Source organism: Pseudophryne corroboree, chromosome 1 (assembly GCF_028390025.1).
Source record: "Pseudophryne corroboree isolate aPseCor3 chromosome 1, aPseCor3.hap2, whole genome shotgun sequence".
In the NCBI taxonomy this organism is placed as follows: domain Eukaryota; kingdom Metazoa; phylum Chordata; class Amphibia; order Anura; family Myobatrachidae; genus Pseudophryne; species Pseudophryne corroboree.
Window position 1 is genome coordinate 240,946,020 of NC_086444.1, and position 17,483 is coordinate 240,963,502.

General features: G+C 48.8%; 1 protein-coding gene across 1 annotated transcript in view; it reads left to right on the top strand.

Annotated features, from left to right (window-relative positions):
• The window catches only part of LVRN (laeverin), a 273,477-nt gene extending 256,245 nt beyond the window's left edge, over positions 1 to 17,232 (top strand). The window contains exons 18-20 of the mRNA XM_063964163.1: positions 4,178 to 4,309; positions 15,393 to 15,477; positions 16,925 to 17,232. Coding sequence (XP_063820233.1) covers positions 4,178 to 4,309; positions 15,393 to 15,477; positions 16,925 to 17,083 — 376 coding nt within the window. The 3' untranslated portion in view covers positions 17,084 to 17,232. The remainder of the gene's footprint in view (positions 1 to 4,177; positions 4,310 to 15,392; positions 15,478 to 16,924) is intronic.
• Positions 17,233 to 17,483: the final 251 nt, after the last annotated feature.

The window sequence follows — 17,483 nt, forward strand, 5'->3', positions numbered from 1 at the left end:
CGTACGCCACCGCTGTTATGTTGTCCGACTGGATCAGGACAGGGAGACCCTGAAGAAGGTTCTTCGCTTGTAGGAGGCCGTTGTAAATGGCTCTTAACTCGAGAACATTTATGTGGAGACAAGATTCCTGGCTTGACCATTTTCCCTGGAAACTTCTTCCTTGTGTGACTGCCCCCCAGCCTCGGAGACTTGCATCTGTGGTCAGCAGGACCCAGTCCTGGATTCCGAATCGGCGTCCCTCTAGAAGGTGAGAACCTTGCAGCCACCACAGGAGAGAAATCCTGGTCCTGGAAGATAGACTTATTTTCCGGTGCATGTGCAGGTGAGACACGGACCATTTGTTCAACAGATCCCACTGAAACACCCGGACATGAAACCTGCCAAACGGAATGGCTTCGTAAGCCGCAACCATCTTCCCTAGCACTCGAGTGCATTGATGAATCGACACTCTTGCCGGTCTCAGAAGCTCCTTGACCATGGTCTGTATTTCCAGAGCTTTGTCCGCCAGAAGAAACGCTCTCTGTAGTTCCGTGTCTAGGATCATGCCCAAGAAGGGCAGCCGAGTTGTCGGGATCAACTGAGACTTTGGCAAATTTAGAATCCAACCGTGATGTCGCAGAACCGACAGGGAGAGTTCCACATTTCTTAGCAACTGTTCATTTGATCCCGCCTTTATCAGGAGATCGTCCAAGTACGGGATAATTGTGACCCCCTGCTTGCGAAGGAGTACCATCATTTCCGTCATTACCTTGGTGAAAACCCTCGGGGCCGTGGAAAGCCCAAACGGCAACGTCTGAAATTGGTAATGACAATCCTGCACCGCAAATCTTAGGAAGGCCTGATGAGGAGGATATATCGGGACGTGTAAGTAGGCATCCTTTATGTCGACTGACGCCATAAAATCCCCCCCTTCTAGGCTGGAGATCACAGCTCGAAGAGATTCCATCTTGAATTTGAAAGTTTTCAAGCATGGATTAAGGGATTTTAGGTTCAGAATCGGTCTGACCGAACCGTCCGGCTTCGGCACGACAAAGAGGCTCGAATAGAACCCTTGCCCCCGTTGGGATGGGGGAACGGGGACAATGACTCTCAGTTGACACAGCTTTTGTATCGCAGCATTTACCACTTCTCTTTCTGGAAGAGAAACTGGCAAGGCCGATTTGAAAAAGCGGCGGGGGGGCATCTCCTGAAACTCCAGTTTGTACCCTTGGGACACTATGTCTAAGACCCAAGGATCCAGGGCTTATTGAAACCAGACCTGACTGAAGATTCGGAGACGGCCCCCCCCCCCCCCCACCGGCACGGACTCCCGCAGGGGAGCCCCAGCGTCATGCGTTGGACTTGGTAGAGGCGGGGGAGGACTTTTGGTCCTGGGCGCCAGACACAGCAGGTGACCTCTTTCCCCTTCCTCTACCCTTTGAAGCAAGGAAGGACGAGCCCTTTCCTTTTTTGTATTTATTAGGCCGAAAGGACTGCATCTGATAATGGGGCGCCTTTTTCTGTTGTGTGGGAACATAAGGAAGAAAAGATGACTTACCCGCAGTAGCGGTAGACACCAGATCAGCAAGGCCATCACCAAACAAGACACTACCTTTAAAAGGAAGAGCTTCCATAGCTTTCTTGGAGTCAGCATCAGCATTCCATTGATGAATCCACAGCGCCCTCCTGGCCGAGACCGCCATGGCATTGGCTTTTGATCCCAAGAGGCCAATATCCTTCGCCGCATCCTTTAGGTAATCTGCAGCGTCCTTGATATAACCAAGAGTCAAATGAATGTTATCCTTATCAAGGGTATCCATATCAGAAGCTAAATTATCAGCCCACTTAGCAATAGCTCTACTCACCCACGCCGACGCCACAGCAGGTCTGAGTAATGCACCAGTAGTAACGAAAATGGCCTTCAATGTCGTCTCCTGCTTGCGATCCGCCGGAGCCTTGAGGGCAGCCGTGTCAGGAGACGGAAGCGCCACCTTTTTGGACAATCGGGATAGAACCTTGTCCATATTGGGAGACGACTCCCATTTCTCCCTGTCGTCAGAGGGGAAAGGATATGCCATAAAAATTCTCTTGGGAATCTGCCACCTTTTGTCAGGCGACTTCCAAGCCTTTTCACAAAGAGCGTACAGTTCATGAGAGGGGGGAAACGTCACCTCAGGCTTTTTTCCCTTATACAAACAAACCCTCTTATCTGGAACAGGGGGCTCTTCAGAAATATGCAAAACATCTTTAATAGCCACAATCATGTACTGAATACTCTTAACTACCTTTGGATGTAAAGTAGCCTCATTGAAATCGACACTGGAATCAGAGTCTGTGTCGGTATCTGTATCTGCCATCTGGGTAAATGAACGTTTTTGTGACCCTGAGGGGGTCTGTACCTGAGACAAAGCGTCCTCTATGGATTTTCTCAATGTTTGTGTCTGAGAATCAGATTTATCCAGCCTCTTAGACAATAATGCCACATTTGCATTCAGTGTACTCAACATATTCACCCAATCAGCAGTCGGCTGTGCCGACAGAGTCATTCCCAATTTTTTTCTGCGCCCCCAGTAACTTCCTCCGGGGAGGAACACTCAGCCTCAGACATGTTGACACGCAGTACCGACACACCCACACTCACACCGGCCAAAGAAGGGGACAGACCCACAGGGAAGCCTGTAGAGAGAACACAGAGGGAGTATGCCAGCTCACACCCCAGCGCCCATATACTACAAAACAAATAATATATGTTGTTTGCGCTGTAAAATATAAACATATAAAACACCAAATTGCCTGTGCCCCCAAGCCCCCCCCGTTTTGCTCCCTTGTTACTTGTAAGGAGCTCGGAGGTCCGGGCCAGCGTCTCTGCAGCGGCTGTGGAGAGATGAAATGGCGCTGGTAAGCTGTGCGGCTAAGCCCCGACCCTTCCCGGCGCGCTGCAGTCCCGCTCAAATTTTAAATTATTTATACTGGCGGGGGTATCGTATACGGTGCCCGGGCACCGAATATACCTCTTGCCAGTGAAAAAAGACCCTCAGCAATTGCTGCCCAGGGCGCTCCCCCCAGCGCCCTGCACCTGTGAGTGCCGTTGGTGTGTGTGTGGGAGCATGGAGCGCAGCGCGACCGCTGCGCTGTACCTCCGTTACTGAAGTCTTCTGCCGTCACTGAAGTCTTCTGTTCTTCTAATACTCACCCGGCTTCTTTCTTCTGGCTTCTGTAAGGGGGGTGACGGCGCGGCTCCGGGAACAAGCAGCTAGGTGCACCAAGTGATCAAACCCTCTGGAGCTAATGGTGTCCAGTAGCCTAAGAAGCAGAGCCCTTGAACTAAGAAGAAGTAGGTCTGACTTCTCTCCCCTCAGTCCCACGATGCAGGGAGCCTGTAGCCAGCAGGTCTCCCTGAAAATAAAAAACCTAACAAAAGTCTTTCCAGAGAAACTCAGTAGAGCTCCCCTAGTGTGTGTCCAGTCACTCCTGGGCACAGAATCTAACTGAGGTCTGGAGGAGGGGCATAGAGGGAGGAGCCAGTTCACACCCAGTCAAAGTCTTTTAGTGTGCCCATGTCTCCTGCGGATCCCGTCTATACCCCATGGTCCTTTTGGTGTCCCCAGCATCCTCTAGGACGTAAGAGAAATGTAGTACTGTATCTTCAAACAGGCCACATTTTATGGTATATTTTATTTTGTTCATGGTCTACTAATCAACCAAGGGCGGGGGGGGGGGGGCATTGGCTGGGGTCGGCATGTGGACTTGCCCTCTGCTGGGCGTCCCCCCACATGTCAAAGATTTTGATCGTAGAAGTGCATTTGTGCACATCTACGATCAGGGGGTAAATTTACTAAGATGGGAGTTCTATTTAAGATGGGATGTTGCCAATAGCAACCAATCAGATTTCAGGTATTATCTTCTAGAAGGTGCTGGATAAATGAGAAGTAGAATCTGATTGGTTGCTATTGCCAACATCCCATCTTAAATAGAACTCCCATCTTAGTAAATTTACCCCCAGGTCTGAATAAGGCCCCAAGTTTAAAACCAGTTTAAATATCAGGTTAACAGCTTCTCTACTCATTATCTTATACAACTTACATTTTCTAAAAGTTTATTTGCACAAAATGTATTCAAATATTGCAGCATGTTTTTACTGACTTGCAATGATTTGTATAAGTACTGCTGATGAGTGTTCTACGCTTTGTTTGTGCAGTTACTTGGAGAATACCATGGATATTGATTCTGGCTCTATATTGAGTGTCTTATTGGGAATGTTTAAAAACAATATAGGAAGACACATAGGTTGGGAGTTCCTGAAAGAAAACTGGCAACGACTAAATGACATGTAAGTACTAAAATGTTGTATAGCCTTGTATACTAGATATTGTAATTGCTAGCACATTGCTTAAAGAAATACCAATAAAGTCATGCAGCCCATTGCCCTTTACTTGTTTTATGCTATTCATATAATTGCCAAACATGTTACCTGCAGTTGTTCAGGTTTATCTGATTTAGCAGCACGTGTGAAAAATAAAGCATAAAACCATAGATAGATCCAATCAAAATAAATTATTGGCTATCCCTATAACAGAGGTTCTCAAATGTGGTCCTCAAGACACCCCAACCATCCAGGTTTTAAGTGTATCCATGCTTGGCCACAGGTGACTTAATTAGCACCTCAGTCAGTTTGATTTAACCATCTGTACTGAGCCATGGATATACTGTACCTAAAACCTGGATCGTTGGGGTGCCTTGAGGACTGAGTTTGAGAACCTCTGCCCTATAGCATGCCAAATTTTCTACGTGGCGCCTGGTGCACACAGCTATCTTTTCATGATCAGTAGAACTTGAAATGCGACATGCTTTCTATTGTCTTGAACTTTGAATGTTGTGGCACTATTAAAGAACTTAAAGAACTAGGTGCTTTTATTACCCCTGCTATTATATAAATAGCACTCATCATTATAATCATCTCTCCTCCCTTCAGACCAGCTTGACATTAAATTAATATCACTTACATATACTTAAAAGGCCTCCTTCATCCAAATGAGCTTAATGTTACATTTTTCACCAACCAGTCCCAACATTACATTATTATCCCCTTCATTTAGTAGAAAACCCACATTACAATGAGCCAGTTCAACATTAAACTAACAGAATTTCCTTTTATTAAACGGCACTGGCCCTAGCTTCCCAAAAACCCAATCTGTTCCCTATGACTTTCAATAAAATAAAGGTAAAAAAAAGTTTGGAAAAATATTTAGGTAGCAATCTATTCCTGTGTGCAATAAAAGCAGGGTGCTAGAATTTACCTGCATGTGTGTTTAGTGGCCTTTGTGGAGAATGCTAGCTAGATTAACGCAGGGACCGACTGCATGTGGGTTTAGTGGCCTGATGGGAGAATGCTAGCTAGATTAATGCAGGGACAGACTGTATGTGGGTTTAGTGGCCTGATGGGAGAATGCTAGCTAGATTACTGCAGGGGCAGACTGTATGTGGGTTTAGTGGCCTTATGGGAGAATGCTAGCTAGATTAATGCAGGGGCAGACTGTATGTGGGTTTAGTGGCCTCATGGGAGAATGCTAGCTAGATTAATGCAGGGATTGACTGCATGTGTGTTTAGTGGCCTTATGGGAGAATGCTAGCTAGATTAATGCAGGGATCGACTGCATGTGGGTTTAGTGGCCTTATGGGAGAATGCTAGCTAGATTACTGCAGGGGCAGACTGTATGTGGGTTTAGTGGCCTGATGGGAGAATGCTAGCTAGATTAATGCAGGGATCGACTGCATGTGGGTTTAGTGGCCTTATGGGAGAATGCTAGCTAGATTACTGCAGGGGCAGACTGTATGTGGGTTTAGTGGCCTGATGGGAGAATGCTAGCTAGATTAATGCAGGGACAGATTGCATGTGTGTTTAGTGGCCTTATGGGAGAATGCTAGCCAGATTAATGCAGGGACAGACTGCATGTGGGTTTAGTGGCCTTATGGGAGAATGCTAGCTAGATTAATGCAGGGATCGACTGCATGTGTGTTTAGTGGCCTTATGGGAGAATGCTAGCTAGATTAATGCAGGGACAGATTGCATGTGGGTTTAGTGGCCTTATGGGAGAATGCTAGCTAGATTAATGCAGGGACAGATTGCATGTGGGTTTAGTGGCCTGATAGGAGAATGCTAGCTAGATTAATGCAGGGACAGACTGTATGTGGGTTTAGTGGCCTTATGGGAGAATGCTAGCTAGATTAATGCAGGGATCAACTGCATGTGTGTTTAGTGGCCTGATGGCAGAATGCTAGCTAGATTGATGCAGGGACATACTGTACAGTATGTGGGTTTAGTGGCCTGATGGGAGAATGCTAGCTAGATTGATGCAGGGACAGACTGTATGTGGGTTTAGTGGCCTGATGGGTGAATGCTAGCTAGATTAATGCAAGGACAGACTGCATGTGGGTTTAGTGGCCTTTTTGGAGAATGCTAGCTAGATTAACATACCTCCCAACTGTCCCATTTTTTGGGGACTGTCCCGCTGTCCCACTTGTGGGCTGCAGTGTCCCGTGGTGTGTGTGTGTATGGGTGGGCAGTTGGGAGGCTCCTGTCACTGCTGCTCTGCTCAGCAGCGCAGCGGTGAATAGACACACAGCGTCTATTCACAGGAGACAGAGGGAGAGGGGACATGCCAGCAGCTCACAGAGCACTGGGCATGCCCCCTCAGAGATAAAAATGAGGGCGTGGCTCGTGATTGCGGGCACTCCCGTGAAGCCATGCCCCCTTTCCAGCAGGCCACACTCTTTTCAGATTCGCACACGGCTTCGCCGCGCAGTAGTCCCGCTTGCCCCGTCTGAAATGTTGGGAGGAATGGATTAATGCAGGGACAGACTGTATGTGGGTTTAGTGGCCTCATGGGAGAATGCTAGCTAGATTACTGCAGGGGCAGACTGTATGTGGGTTTAGTGGCCTCATGGGAGAATGCTAGCTAGATTAATGCAGGGACAGACTGTATGTGGGTTTAGTGGCCTGATGGGAGAATGCTAGCTAGATTACTGCAGGGACAGACTGTATGTGGGTTTAGTGGCCTGATGGGAGAATGCTAGCTAGATTACTGCAGGGACAGACTGTATGTGGGTTTAGTGGCCTCATGGGAGAATGCTAGCTAGATTAATGCAGGGACAGACTGTATGTGGGTTTAGTGGCCTCATGGGAGAATGCTAGCTAGATTACTGCAGGGACAGACTGTATGTGGGTTTAGTGGCCTCATGGGAGAATGCTAGCTAGATTAATGCAGGGACAGACTGTATGTGGGTTTAGTGGCCTCATGGGAGAATGCTAGCTAGATTACTGCAGGGGCAGACTGTATGAGGGTTTAGTGGCCTGATGGGAGAATGCTAGCTAGATTACTGCAGGGACAGACTGTATGTGGGTTTAGTGGCCTGATGGGAGAATGCTAGCTAGATTACTGCAGGGACAGACTGTATGTGGGTTTAGTGGCCTGATGGGAGAATGCTAGCTAGATTACTGCAGGGACAGACTGTATGTGGGTTTAGTGGCCTCATGGGAGAATGCTAGCTAGATTACTGCAGGGACAGACTGTATGTGGGTTTAGTGGCCTGATAGGAGAATGCTAGCTAGATTACTGCAGGGACAGACTGTATGTGGGTTTAGTGGCCTCATGGGAGAATGCTAGCTAGATTACTGCAGGGGCAGACTGTATGTGGGTTTAGTGGCCTGATAGGAGAATGCTAGCTAGATTAATGCAGGGGCAGACTGCATGTGGGTTTAGTGGCCTGATGGGAGAATGCTAGCTAGATTACTGCAGGGACAGACTGTATGTGGGTTTAGTGGCCTCATGGGAGAATGCTAGCTAGATTACTGCAGGGACAGACTGTATGTGGGTTTAGTGGCCTCATGGGAGAATGCTAGCTAGATTACTGCAGGGACAGACTGTATGTGGGTTTAGTGGCCTCATGGGAGAATGCTAGCTAGATTACTGCAGGGACAGACTGTATGTGTGTTTAGTGGCCTCATGGGAGAATGCTAGCTAGATTACTGCAGGGACAGACTGTATGTGGGTTTAGTGGCCTCATGGGAGAATGCTAGCTAGATTAATGCAGGGACAGACTGTATGTGTGTTTAGTGGCCTCATGGGAGAATGCTAGCTAGAGTAATGATCGCATAGCTGTATCACTGACCTGGTTTGGGAGTGTTGTGGACTCGGGGCTTCTTCCGATGACCAGGAAGAGGAACTGCCACTGGGTCGTAGTAGAGATGGCCGGATGTAGGTCTTCCTCATGCAGGACTAAGATGGCAGGCGGGAGGCCCAGAGGAATTCTTGAAGGTCTCCTGTAAGACAAGACTTGTAGAAATACTGAAGGCTGGGGTACTGAGATATTGGAGACACTGTGGTATTGGAGGCACTGAGGTGCTGGGAGTACAGGGAGTGCAGGGAGGCCCTTGGAGGCACGGAGGTGCTTGGAGGCACGGAGGTGCTTGGGGGCACGGAGGTGTTTGGAGACACCGAGGTGTTTGGAGGGATGAGGTGCTTGGAGGCACGAGGTGCTTGGAGACACGGAGGTAACTGGAGGCACGGAGGTGCTTGGAGGCACGGAGGTGCTTGGAGGCACAGAGGTGCTTAGAGGCACGGAGGTGTTTGGAGACACCGAGGTGTTTGGAGGGATGAGGTGCTTGGAGGCACGAGGTGCTTGGAGGTAACTGGAGGCACGGAGGTGCTTGGAGGCACGGAGGTGCTTGGAGGCACGGAGGTGCTTGGAGGCACGGAGGTGTTTGGAGACACCGAGGTGTTTGGAGGGATGAGGTGCTTGGAGGCACGAGGTGCTTGGAGGTAACTGGAGGCACGGAGGTGCTTGGAGGCACGGAGGTGCTTGGAGGCACGAGGTGCTTGGAGGCACGAGGTGCTTGGAGGCACGGAGATAATTGGAGGCACGGAGATAATTGGAGGCACGGAGGTAATTGGAGGCACGGAGATAATTGGAGGCACGGAGGTGCTTGGAGGCTCAGGATGCTTGGAGGCACAGGATGCTTGGAGGCTCAGGATGCTTGGAGGCACAGGATGCTTGGAGGCACAGGATGCTTGGAAGCACAGGATGCTTGCAGGGACGAGGGAGCTCTGGAATCACAGCTTCCGCAGGAGAAACGAAGATACTCAGGCACCGGATCTCTGCCTGGTATCTGATTTTAAATTCCCCGCCCTAGCCTGATTGGCGGAGCAGGCAGGTGACGTCAGACCTGCTCCGCCTCCTTGCCCTCGCTTGTGATGGCGGCGTCCTTGCTTCCGGGAAGCCGCCGGAGAGCAGCGCCGACCCGCCGCTGAAGCTGGAGACCGTCAGGGGAAGAGAGGCGCCGGGCAGACCAGGCCACCCGCAGGGACAAGCGCGGTCGCCGCTGCCCGAGGTTCGTGACAGTACCCCCTCCTCCAGGAGTGGCCCCTGGACACTTCCCGGGCTTAGTCGGATGTCTGGAGTGGAAGATCCGAATCAGACGAGGAGCCGTTACTTCAGTAGCCCCAATCCAACTTCTCTCCTCAGGACCATAACCCTTCCAGTCCACCAAGTACTGTAATTTTTTATGAAGATAACGAGAGTCAAGAATAGTTTTGATTTCAAACTCCGCTCCAGCTTCTGCCACTACGGACGTTGGCCTAGGGAGTGCTGAGTGGAACCGATTCAGAATGAGGGGACGGAGTAGAGAAACATGAAAGGCGTTAGGTATTCGAAGATGGGCAGGCAAACCCAGTTTACAGACCACAGGATTTAAGACTTGTAGCACAGGGTAAGGACCGATGAACCTTGGAGCGAATTTCATGGTGGGCACCTTCAACCGGAGATTCCGTGTGGACAGCCATACCCTGTCCCCAACTTTATATTGAGGTGCGGCTTGCCGTTTCTTATCTGCGAAGAACTTGTACCGAACAGAAACCTGCTTAAGATTAGCATGAACCTTTCTCCAAATTTGTCCAAAGTGTCGTAGAGTGGACACTACAGCAGGAACCTCTATTATCGGAAGGCTTGGAAATTCCGGAACACGGGGATGGAACCCGTAGTTGACGAAAAATGGTGATTCCCCAGTGGAAGAATGAAACAAATGGTTATGGGCAAACTCCGCCCAAGGCAACAACTCCACCCAGTTGTCCTGTGAAGGAGAGAGATACAAACGAAGAAAAGTCTCTAGATCTTGATTGACTCGTTCCGTTTGCCCATTAGTTTGGGGATGATAAGCAGACGAAAACTTAAGTTTAATGTGTAGAGTTGAACAAAGGGCTTTCCAAAACCTGGCGGTGAACTGTACTCCACGGTCAGAAACAATCTCTTGTGGCAACCCATGCAAACGAAAATGTTCTCGGATAAACAATAGAGCCAGTTTCGGTGCTGTCGGGAGACCAGTCAAGGGCACAAAGTGTGCCATCTTCGAAAAACGGTCAACGATAACCCAAACGGTGTTGCAACCCTTGGAACAGGGCAAGTCAGTGATGAAGTCCATGGAAATGTGAGTCCAGGGTCTCACAGGGATAGGCAGAGGACGAAGTAACCCTGCAGGAGGCAGACGAGGAGATTTATGTTGTGTACATTGGGGACACGAATTAACGCAATCTTGTACATCCTTCCTCATGGTGTTCCACCAGTAAGACCTTTGCAGAAACTTGTACATCTTCTGAGCGCCGGGATGACCGGAAAACTTGGAGTTATGGGCCCACAGTAGTATTCCTGGGCGGAATCTAGCGGGCACGGACATTCTTCCAGGAGGAGGAGCTGGAGTAGTTAAAGCAGCAGAGACAGAAACTGGATTCAGAATTAAACCCCGCTCCGGAGGTTCATCCTCGTCTGTGGGAACTTGTGAACGAGAAAGCGCATCTGCTTTAATATTGAGAGTCCCGGCCCGGTACTTGATAATGAACGAGAATCGGGAAAAGAAAAGTGCCCATCTCGCCTGGCGAGGATTCAAGCATTGTGCGGATTTGATGTACAGCAAATTCTTGTGATCCGTGTAGATGGTAAACACATGTTTAGCCCCTTCTAGAAGATATCTCCATTCTTCCAAGGCAGATTTGATTGCCAAGAGTTCCTGGTCTCCAATAGTGTAATTTCGTTCGGCTGGAGAGAATTTACGAGAATGGAAGCCACACGGATGTAATTTTTTATCAGAGGAATACTGGGAGAGAACAGCCCCAACCCCGACTGAAGATGCATCAACTTCTAAGAAGAAGGGTTCCTCGAAATTTGGTTGTTGGAGAACTGGAGCCGTCATGAAAGCTAACTTTAAGCGAGAAAAAGCTACAATGGCTTCCGGAGGCCACAAACTAGGATTAGAACCCTTCCTCGTCAGGGCAGTAATGGGCGCAACAATGGTGGAGAAACCCTTAATGAATTTCCTGTAGTAGTTCGCAAAGCCCAGGAACCTTTGTATTGCTTTCAGGGAAAGAGGCTGAGTCCAGTCACGAATGGCCGACAACTTTTCCGGATCCATGCGAAGCTCCGTCCCCGAGATGACATAACCGAGGAACGGAATAGATGTTACTTCAAAGGTACATTTGGAAAGCTTGGCGTAGAGATGATTCTCTCGTAAACGGTGTAGCACCTCTTTGACTTGAGTCCTGTGTTCGACAAGATTCTTGGAAAAAATCAGTATGTCGTCCAGATATACCACAACGCTCTGATACAGCATATCACGAAAGATTTCGTTGACGAACCCCTGGAAAACCGCGGGAGCATTACTAAGACCAAACGGCATCACCAAGTATTCGTAATGCCCATCTCGGGTATTAAAGGCAGTCTTCCATTCATCCCCCTCTCGGATGCGTATAAGATTGTAAGCTCCTCTCAAGTCGAGTTTTGAAAAAATGCGGGCACCACGAACCCTATCAAACAACTCTGTGATTAGTGGCAAGGGGTATTTATTCTTAATAGTAATGTCGTTTAGGCCGCGGTAGTCGATGCATGGTCTCAACCCCCCGTCCTTTTTCTTCACGAAAAAGAAGCCTGCACCGGCAGGGGAGGAAGAGGGGCGAATGAATCCCTTGAGCATATTGGACTTAATATACTCCGACATGGCTTGAGTCTCGGGAAGAGACAGAGGATATGTGCGACCACGAGGTGGCGTCTTCCCTGGGACAAGGTCAATAGGGCAGTCCCAAGGCCTGTGAGGTGGTAACAGGTCAGCAGCTTGTTCCGAAAATACGTCCTTGTACCCTTGATATGCCTCCGGAATGTGCTCTTCATCCGTTTTGGAGGTAACACGGAGCGGACAAACAGGAGTAAGACAATTAGTGTGACAAAAGGGACTCCAGGACAGAATTTGTGACGACTTCCAGTCGATGTGGGGATTATGACTTTTCAGCCAAGGCATTCCAAGAACCAGATCATGAGGCATTTCTGGGATTACCAAGAGTTCCAAATCTTCCTGATGTAGAGCCCCGACCTGCAGCTTAACTGGCCCCGTGCGCCACATTATAAGACCTTTGGAAATTCTAGTCCCGTTGATAGCCGTCAGTGAAATTGGCCGCTCAATAGGCCGTAACTTTAAACCCAAACTTTGGGCACAGAAAGAAGAAACGAAGTTCCCTGCAGCTCCGGAATCCAATAGGGCTTCACAAGACCTGGAGACTGAATTGGAGACTAGAGTTACTGGAAGCAAGCAGTCCGAAGTTGGAGAAGCTTTTGTCGTAACTCCCAGCTTGACTCCTCCGGAACAAGCTAGGCCTGCCCGTTTCCCGGACGGGCTTTACAAGATTTAAGAAAATGATCTGCGGCTCCACAGTAAAGGCAGAGTTTACCCTCACGACGACGCTGTCGTTCTTCCGGAGACAGTCGGGAGCGGTTAATTTGCATGGGCTCATCTGAGCTGGGTGAGGCCACCGGCCTAGGAGTAGGATTCCGGAACCTGGAACGATCCGAACGGCTACGTTCTCTTCCACGCTCCTGCATCCGAAGATCCACCTTGACGCAAAGGGAAATCAAATCTTCTAATGGATCCGGCAGATCTCTAGTAACCAGCTCATCTTTCAGCCGGTCGGAAAGACCGTTCCAGAAGGCAGCTCTCAGGGCGTCATTATTCCAGCGTAGTTCGGAAGCAATGGTCTGGAAATGAACCACGTACTGGCCCACGGAACGGGCGCCCTGCCGAACACGGAGCAAATCGGAAGAAGCAGTGGTCATTCTGCCGGGCTCGTCGAAAATCCTTCGAAAGGACGAGATGAAGTTGGTGTAGTTGGAAACCATGGGATCAGATCGTTCCCATAATGGAGACACCCAATCCAAAGCAGAACCTTCCAACAGAGAAATAATATATGCTACCTTGGACCGGTCTGTAGGAAAGTTGTGTGCAAGTAGCTCGAAATGTACCTCGCATTGGTTCAAGAAACCACGACAATTTTTGGGATTCCCATTATAGCGGGACGGAGTAGGCAACTGAAGGCGTGGAGTGACACCGGCCGATGGTTGAACATTGCTGGCAACGGCAACTGGTGCGACTACTGGAACAGGTGCCGGAATTACTGAGGCCAGAGACGCCTGAATCTGATCCAGACGCCCGGACAACTGCTGGAGGTACTGCATCACCTGGCCTTGCGCTGCTTCCTGACTTTGCACTCGAGAAGCCAGGTTCTGAATGGCACTCGAGTCCGTGTTCCGATTCCCCGAGTCCATGTGGCCTGAGTATACTATCACTGACCTGGTTTGGGAGTGTTGTGGACTCGGGGCTTCTTCCGATGACCGGGAAGAGGAACTGCCACTGGGTCGTAGTAGAGATGGCCGGATGTAGGTCTTCCTCATGCAGGACTAAGACGGCAGGCGGGAGGCCCAGAGGAATTCTTGAAGGTCTCCTGTAAGACAAGACTTGTAGAAATACTGAAGGCTGGGGTACTGAGATATTGGAGACACTGTGGTATTGGAGGCACTGAGGTGCTGGGAGTACAGGGAGTGCAGGGAGGCCCTTGGAGGCACGGAGGTGCTTGGGGGCACGGAGGTGTTTGGAGACACCGAGGTGTTTGGAGGGATGAGGTGCTTGGAGGCACGAGGTGCTTGGAGACACGGAGGTAACTGGAGGCACGGAGGTGCTTGGAGGCACGGAGGTGCTTGGAGGCACGGAGGTGCTTAGAGGCACGGAGGTGTTTGGAGGGATGAGGTGCTTGGAGGCACGAGGTGCTTGGAGGTAACTGGAGGCACGGAGGTGCTTGGAGGCACGGAGGTGCTTGGAGGCACGGAGGTGTTTGGAGACACCGAGGTGTTTGGAGGGATGAGGTGCTTGGAGGCACGAGGTGCTTGGAGGTAACTGGAGGCACGGAGGTGCTTGGAGGCACAGAGGTGCTTGGAGGCACGAGGTGCTTGGAGGCACGGAGATAATTGGAGGCACGGAGATAATTGGAGGCACAGAGGTAATTGGAGGCACGGAGATAATTGGAGGCACGGAGGTGCTTGGAGGCTCAGGATGCTTGGAGGCACAGGATGCTTGGAGGCTCAGGATGCTTGGAGGCACAGGATGCTTGGAGGCACAGGATGCTTGGAAGCACAGGATGCTTGCAGGGACGAGGGAGCTCTGGAATCACAGCTTCCGCAGGAGAAACGAAGATACTCAGGCACCGGATCTCTGCCTGGTATCTGATTTTAAATTCCCCGCCCTAGCCTGATTGGCGGAGCAGGCAGGTGACGTCAGACCTGCTCCGCCTCCTTGCCCTCGCTTGTGATGGCGGCGTCCTTGCTTCCGGGAAGCCGCCGGAGAGCAGCGCCGACCCGCCGCTGAAGCCGGAGACCGTCAGGGGAAGAGAGGCGCCGGGCAGACCAGGCCACCCGCAGGGACAAGCGCGGTCGCCGCTGCCCGAGGTTCGTGACAAGCTGTGACACCAAAATGGCATGAAGTTTACAAATGCGCACAGATACAGTCTTCCTTTTCTTTAACATCCACAACAAACTATAACTAAAAGTAGTTACCAGCCTATCAAAATGACGGAACAATAAAACAGTAATGCCAGTGCCGGTGGCTGTGTGCGCCCCAACAGAGCAAAGCTTGAATTGCTCCTCGGGCGCCTTCTAGTGGCCGCAAAACACTTCAATTCCCACGATAGAGGTGAGGAGCAGCATTAGCCTTTTATTATATAGGCAATGCAGTATAGTGTATAGTAATATTAATCAAATCTATTACCTACTTTAAGGTATATAAACTTACTGTACTGTATATATAAAGGGGATAACTATAATTTTGAGTACATGACAAATGCTATAGATGTTGACTACAGTATGAATCATACTGTACAATCATTTAGAGTACTCTGTATGATACGGAGAAAGCAATTATATTGATGCATGTTGCATATTCCAAGCATTTTCATTACTTTTTAAAAAAAAGGTAAAATGCAGTGCAAATGTGAGATGTACAGTACTGTGGTGAAATATTTCTTCTGATTTTATTCTATCTTTATGTTATTCAGACACATGAATGAATCCAGTCAGTTCTATGATTCACTGCTACAAGACTTGGGATGGAAAGTCACCTCGGACCTGCAGTTCCAAGAGGTGAGATTTACAGTATGGACATAACAATATACTCTCTGACACATGTGGATGGGAATTACATGGGGTGTGGGGGAGGTGTATCAACAATTGGGTCATGGCCAAAGTGGCGGCATGACTGTGTCATGTTAGGGGACCTTAATATGTTATGATAGGTAACGATAGATTTGGTAAACCTTTCACTCCTCCTTCACTATGGCTGCCACACCTACGAGCTGTGGTGAACCTGCATAATGGCAAAGAGTGCATCAGGGGTAAGCAAGAGACAAGATGTAATGGTAACATGGTGAAATCCACCCAATACTAGATTGTATGTGTACTGTAGGAATACATTACCGACCGTGGTATCCCGGCACTGAAGATGCCGACATCGGAGGGGGTAAGTATTGCTAACCCCACCATGTCCCCTACCCTAATCCCTGCGGGTGGTGGCTAATACTAACCCTCTGGGGGTGTCGGCTATGGCTAACCCTTGGGGAGTTGCGGCTAAGGCTAAAATACCCCCCCCCCCACTAGTGCCTAACCCTAACCCCCCCCCCCCCCCATCACCACCGCCACCACTAATGCCTAAACTAGGCTAACACCATCAGAGGGTCCAGTTTTTTATTCCAATGGGAAAAACTGAAACAAGTCTTAGATAAAATATTATTTCTCAACTTTCAGAAATGTTACTCATTGTCCCCACTGTCTATCCAGTAATCCATAACAAATCTTACATAGAACCTTAATAATACGGGACATGTACACACATGCCAACATTTACAATGGTGAAATTCAGACACTTTATACCACTACTCACTCCACACAAACCAAGCCTGATCTTGCAAAGCCAGACCTCTTTGCAACAACACACACATATCTTTTTATGCCTCATGTCTCTATTGGACACTAAAACTCTGTAACAGGCATGTATAAAAAAACAAAAAAAAAACAAAACCTAAATGCTTGTTTCAAACAGGGCCGGAAAAGGTTTCTGTACAGGCCCCGGATCCTAAACTTGTGATGTCATGGGCGGGGTCATCAGCTCTAGGAAGTAGAAATACCTGTAGCTCTGATCTGGGCAGCTCCACAGGCTGCCTGTCCGGAGTGTCTGCACCGGTGCTACTGGCTGCAGGGTGCTGTACAAATTACCCTGACTACCACATGCAGGTGCTCTAGGGCAGCAACAGTGCTACCCACAGGACCCTGTGCCCTGGGCGACGGTACAGCTTGCACACCCCCAGTTACGCCCTGGTCTTTAAATAACGCATTGCTTCATTGATCACATTGTTTTTTTGACAAATGTATATTTTTTCGATCACATTGTTTTTTTGACAAATGTGTATTTATTTTCCAAAATATAAACATGAAGACTGATCTGGCAGACCACTGAGTATAGTAATGTGTGCATTTCTGGAATTCACCATGCTTTTTATTATGAATGACGATTCATCATGTCTATACATTTCAGATGCAGCTGTTCATCACGACAACTATGAATGAAAGTGATAGGGACAGTGTACTGCAAAATCTGGAAATCAGGAGGAAAGACCGGCTAGAGTGGATAAATATTGTGAATACCAAAATTATTGACTGGTTACAGAAGAACACACTGGACTCTAATTTTTGAAGTCTCCAATTTAAAATGTCTGGGATTTTATAGCCTCTTTCTAATCCTGTATATAAAGGTTCCAACTATTTTTCACCTAGACAGAATTCATATGATATATATTTTTTTACAACTTGTGAAAATGTGATAAAATTTGTGCTGCTTTACAATTCAATGTGTGACCTGGTTCTCTGAAACTGTTAAAAATAATTGATGGCTTGTCCATGTCTGAAAACACTACTGATGGGTACTGGGAAGCCAGTTTTAGCTATTACCCTAAAATTCTTTCAGGCCTCTATTTTTGTGCCACAACCCTTTTGTTCAACAGTTGTGGCGAGTGACATAACTGAAGTACAGTGGCAGATCCAGGGGGAGGGCAATCAGTGCGATCGCCCCCATTTTAACACATCTCACCTGCCCA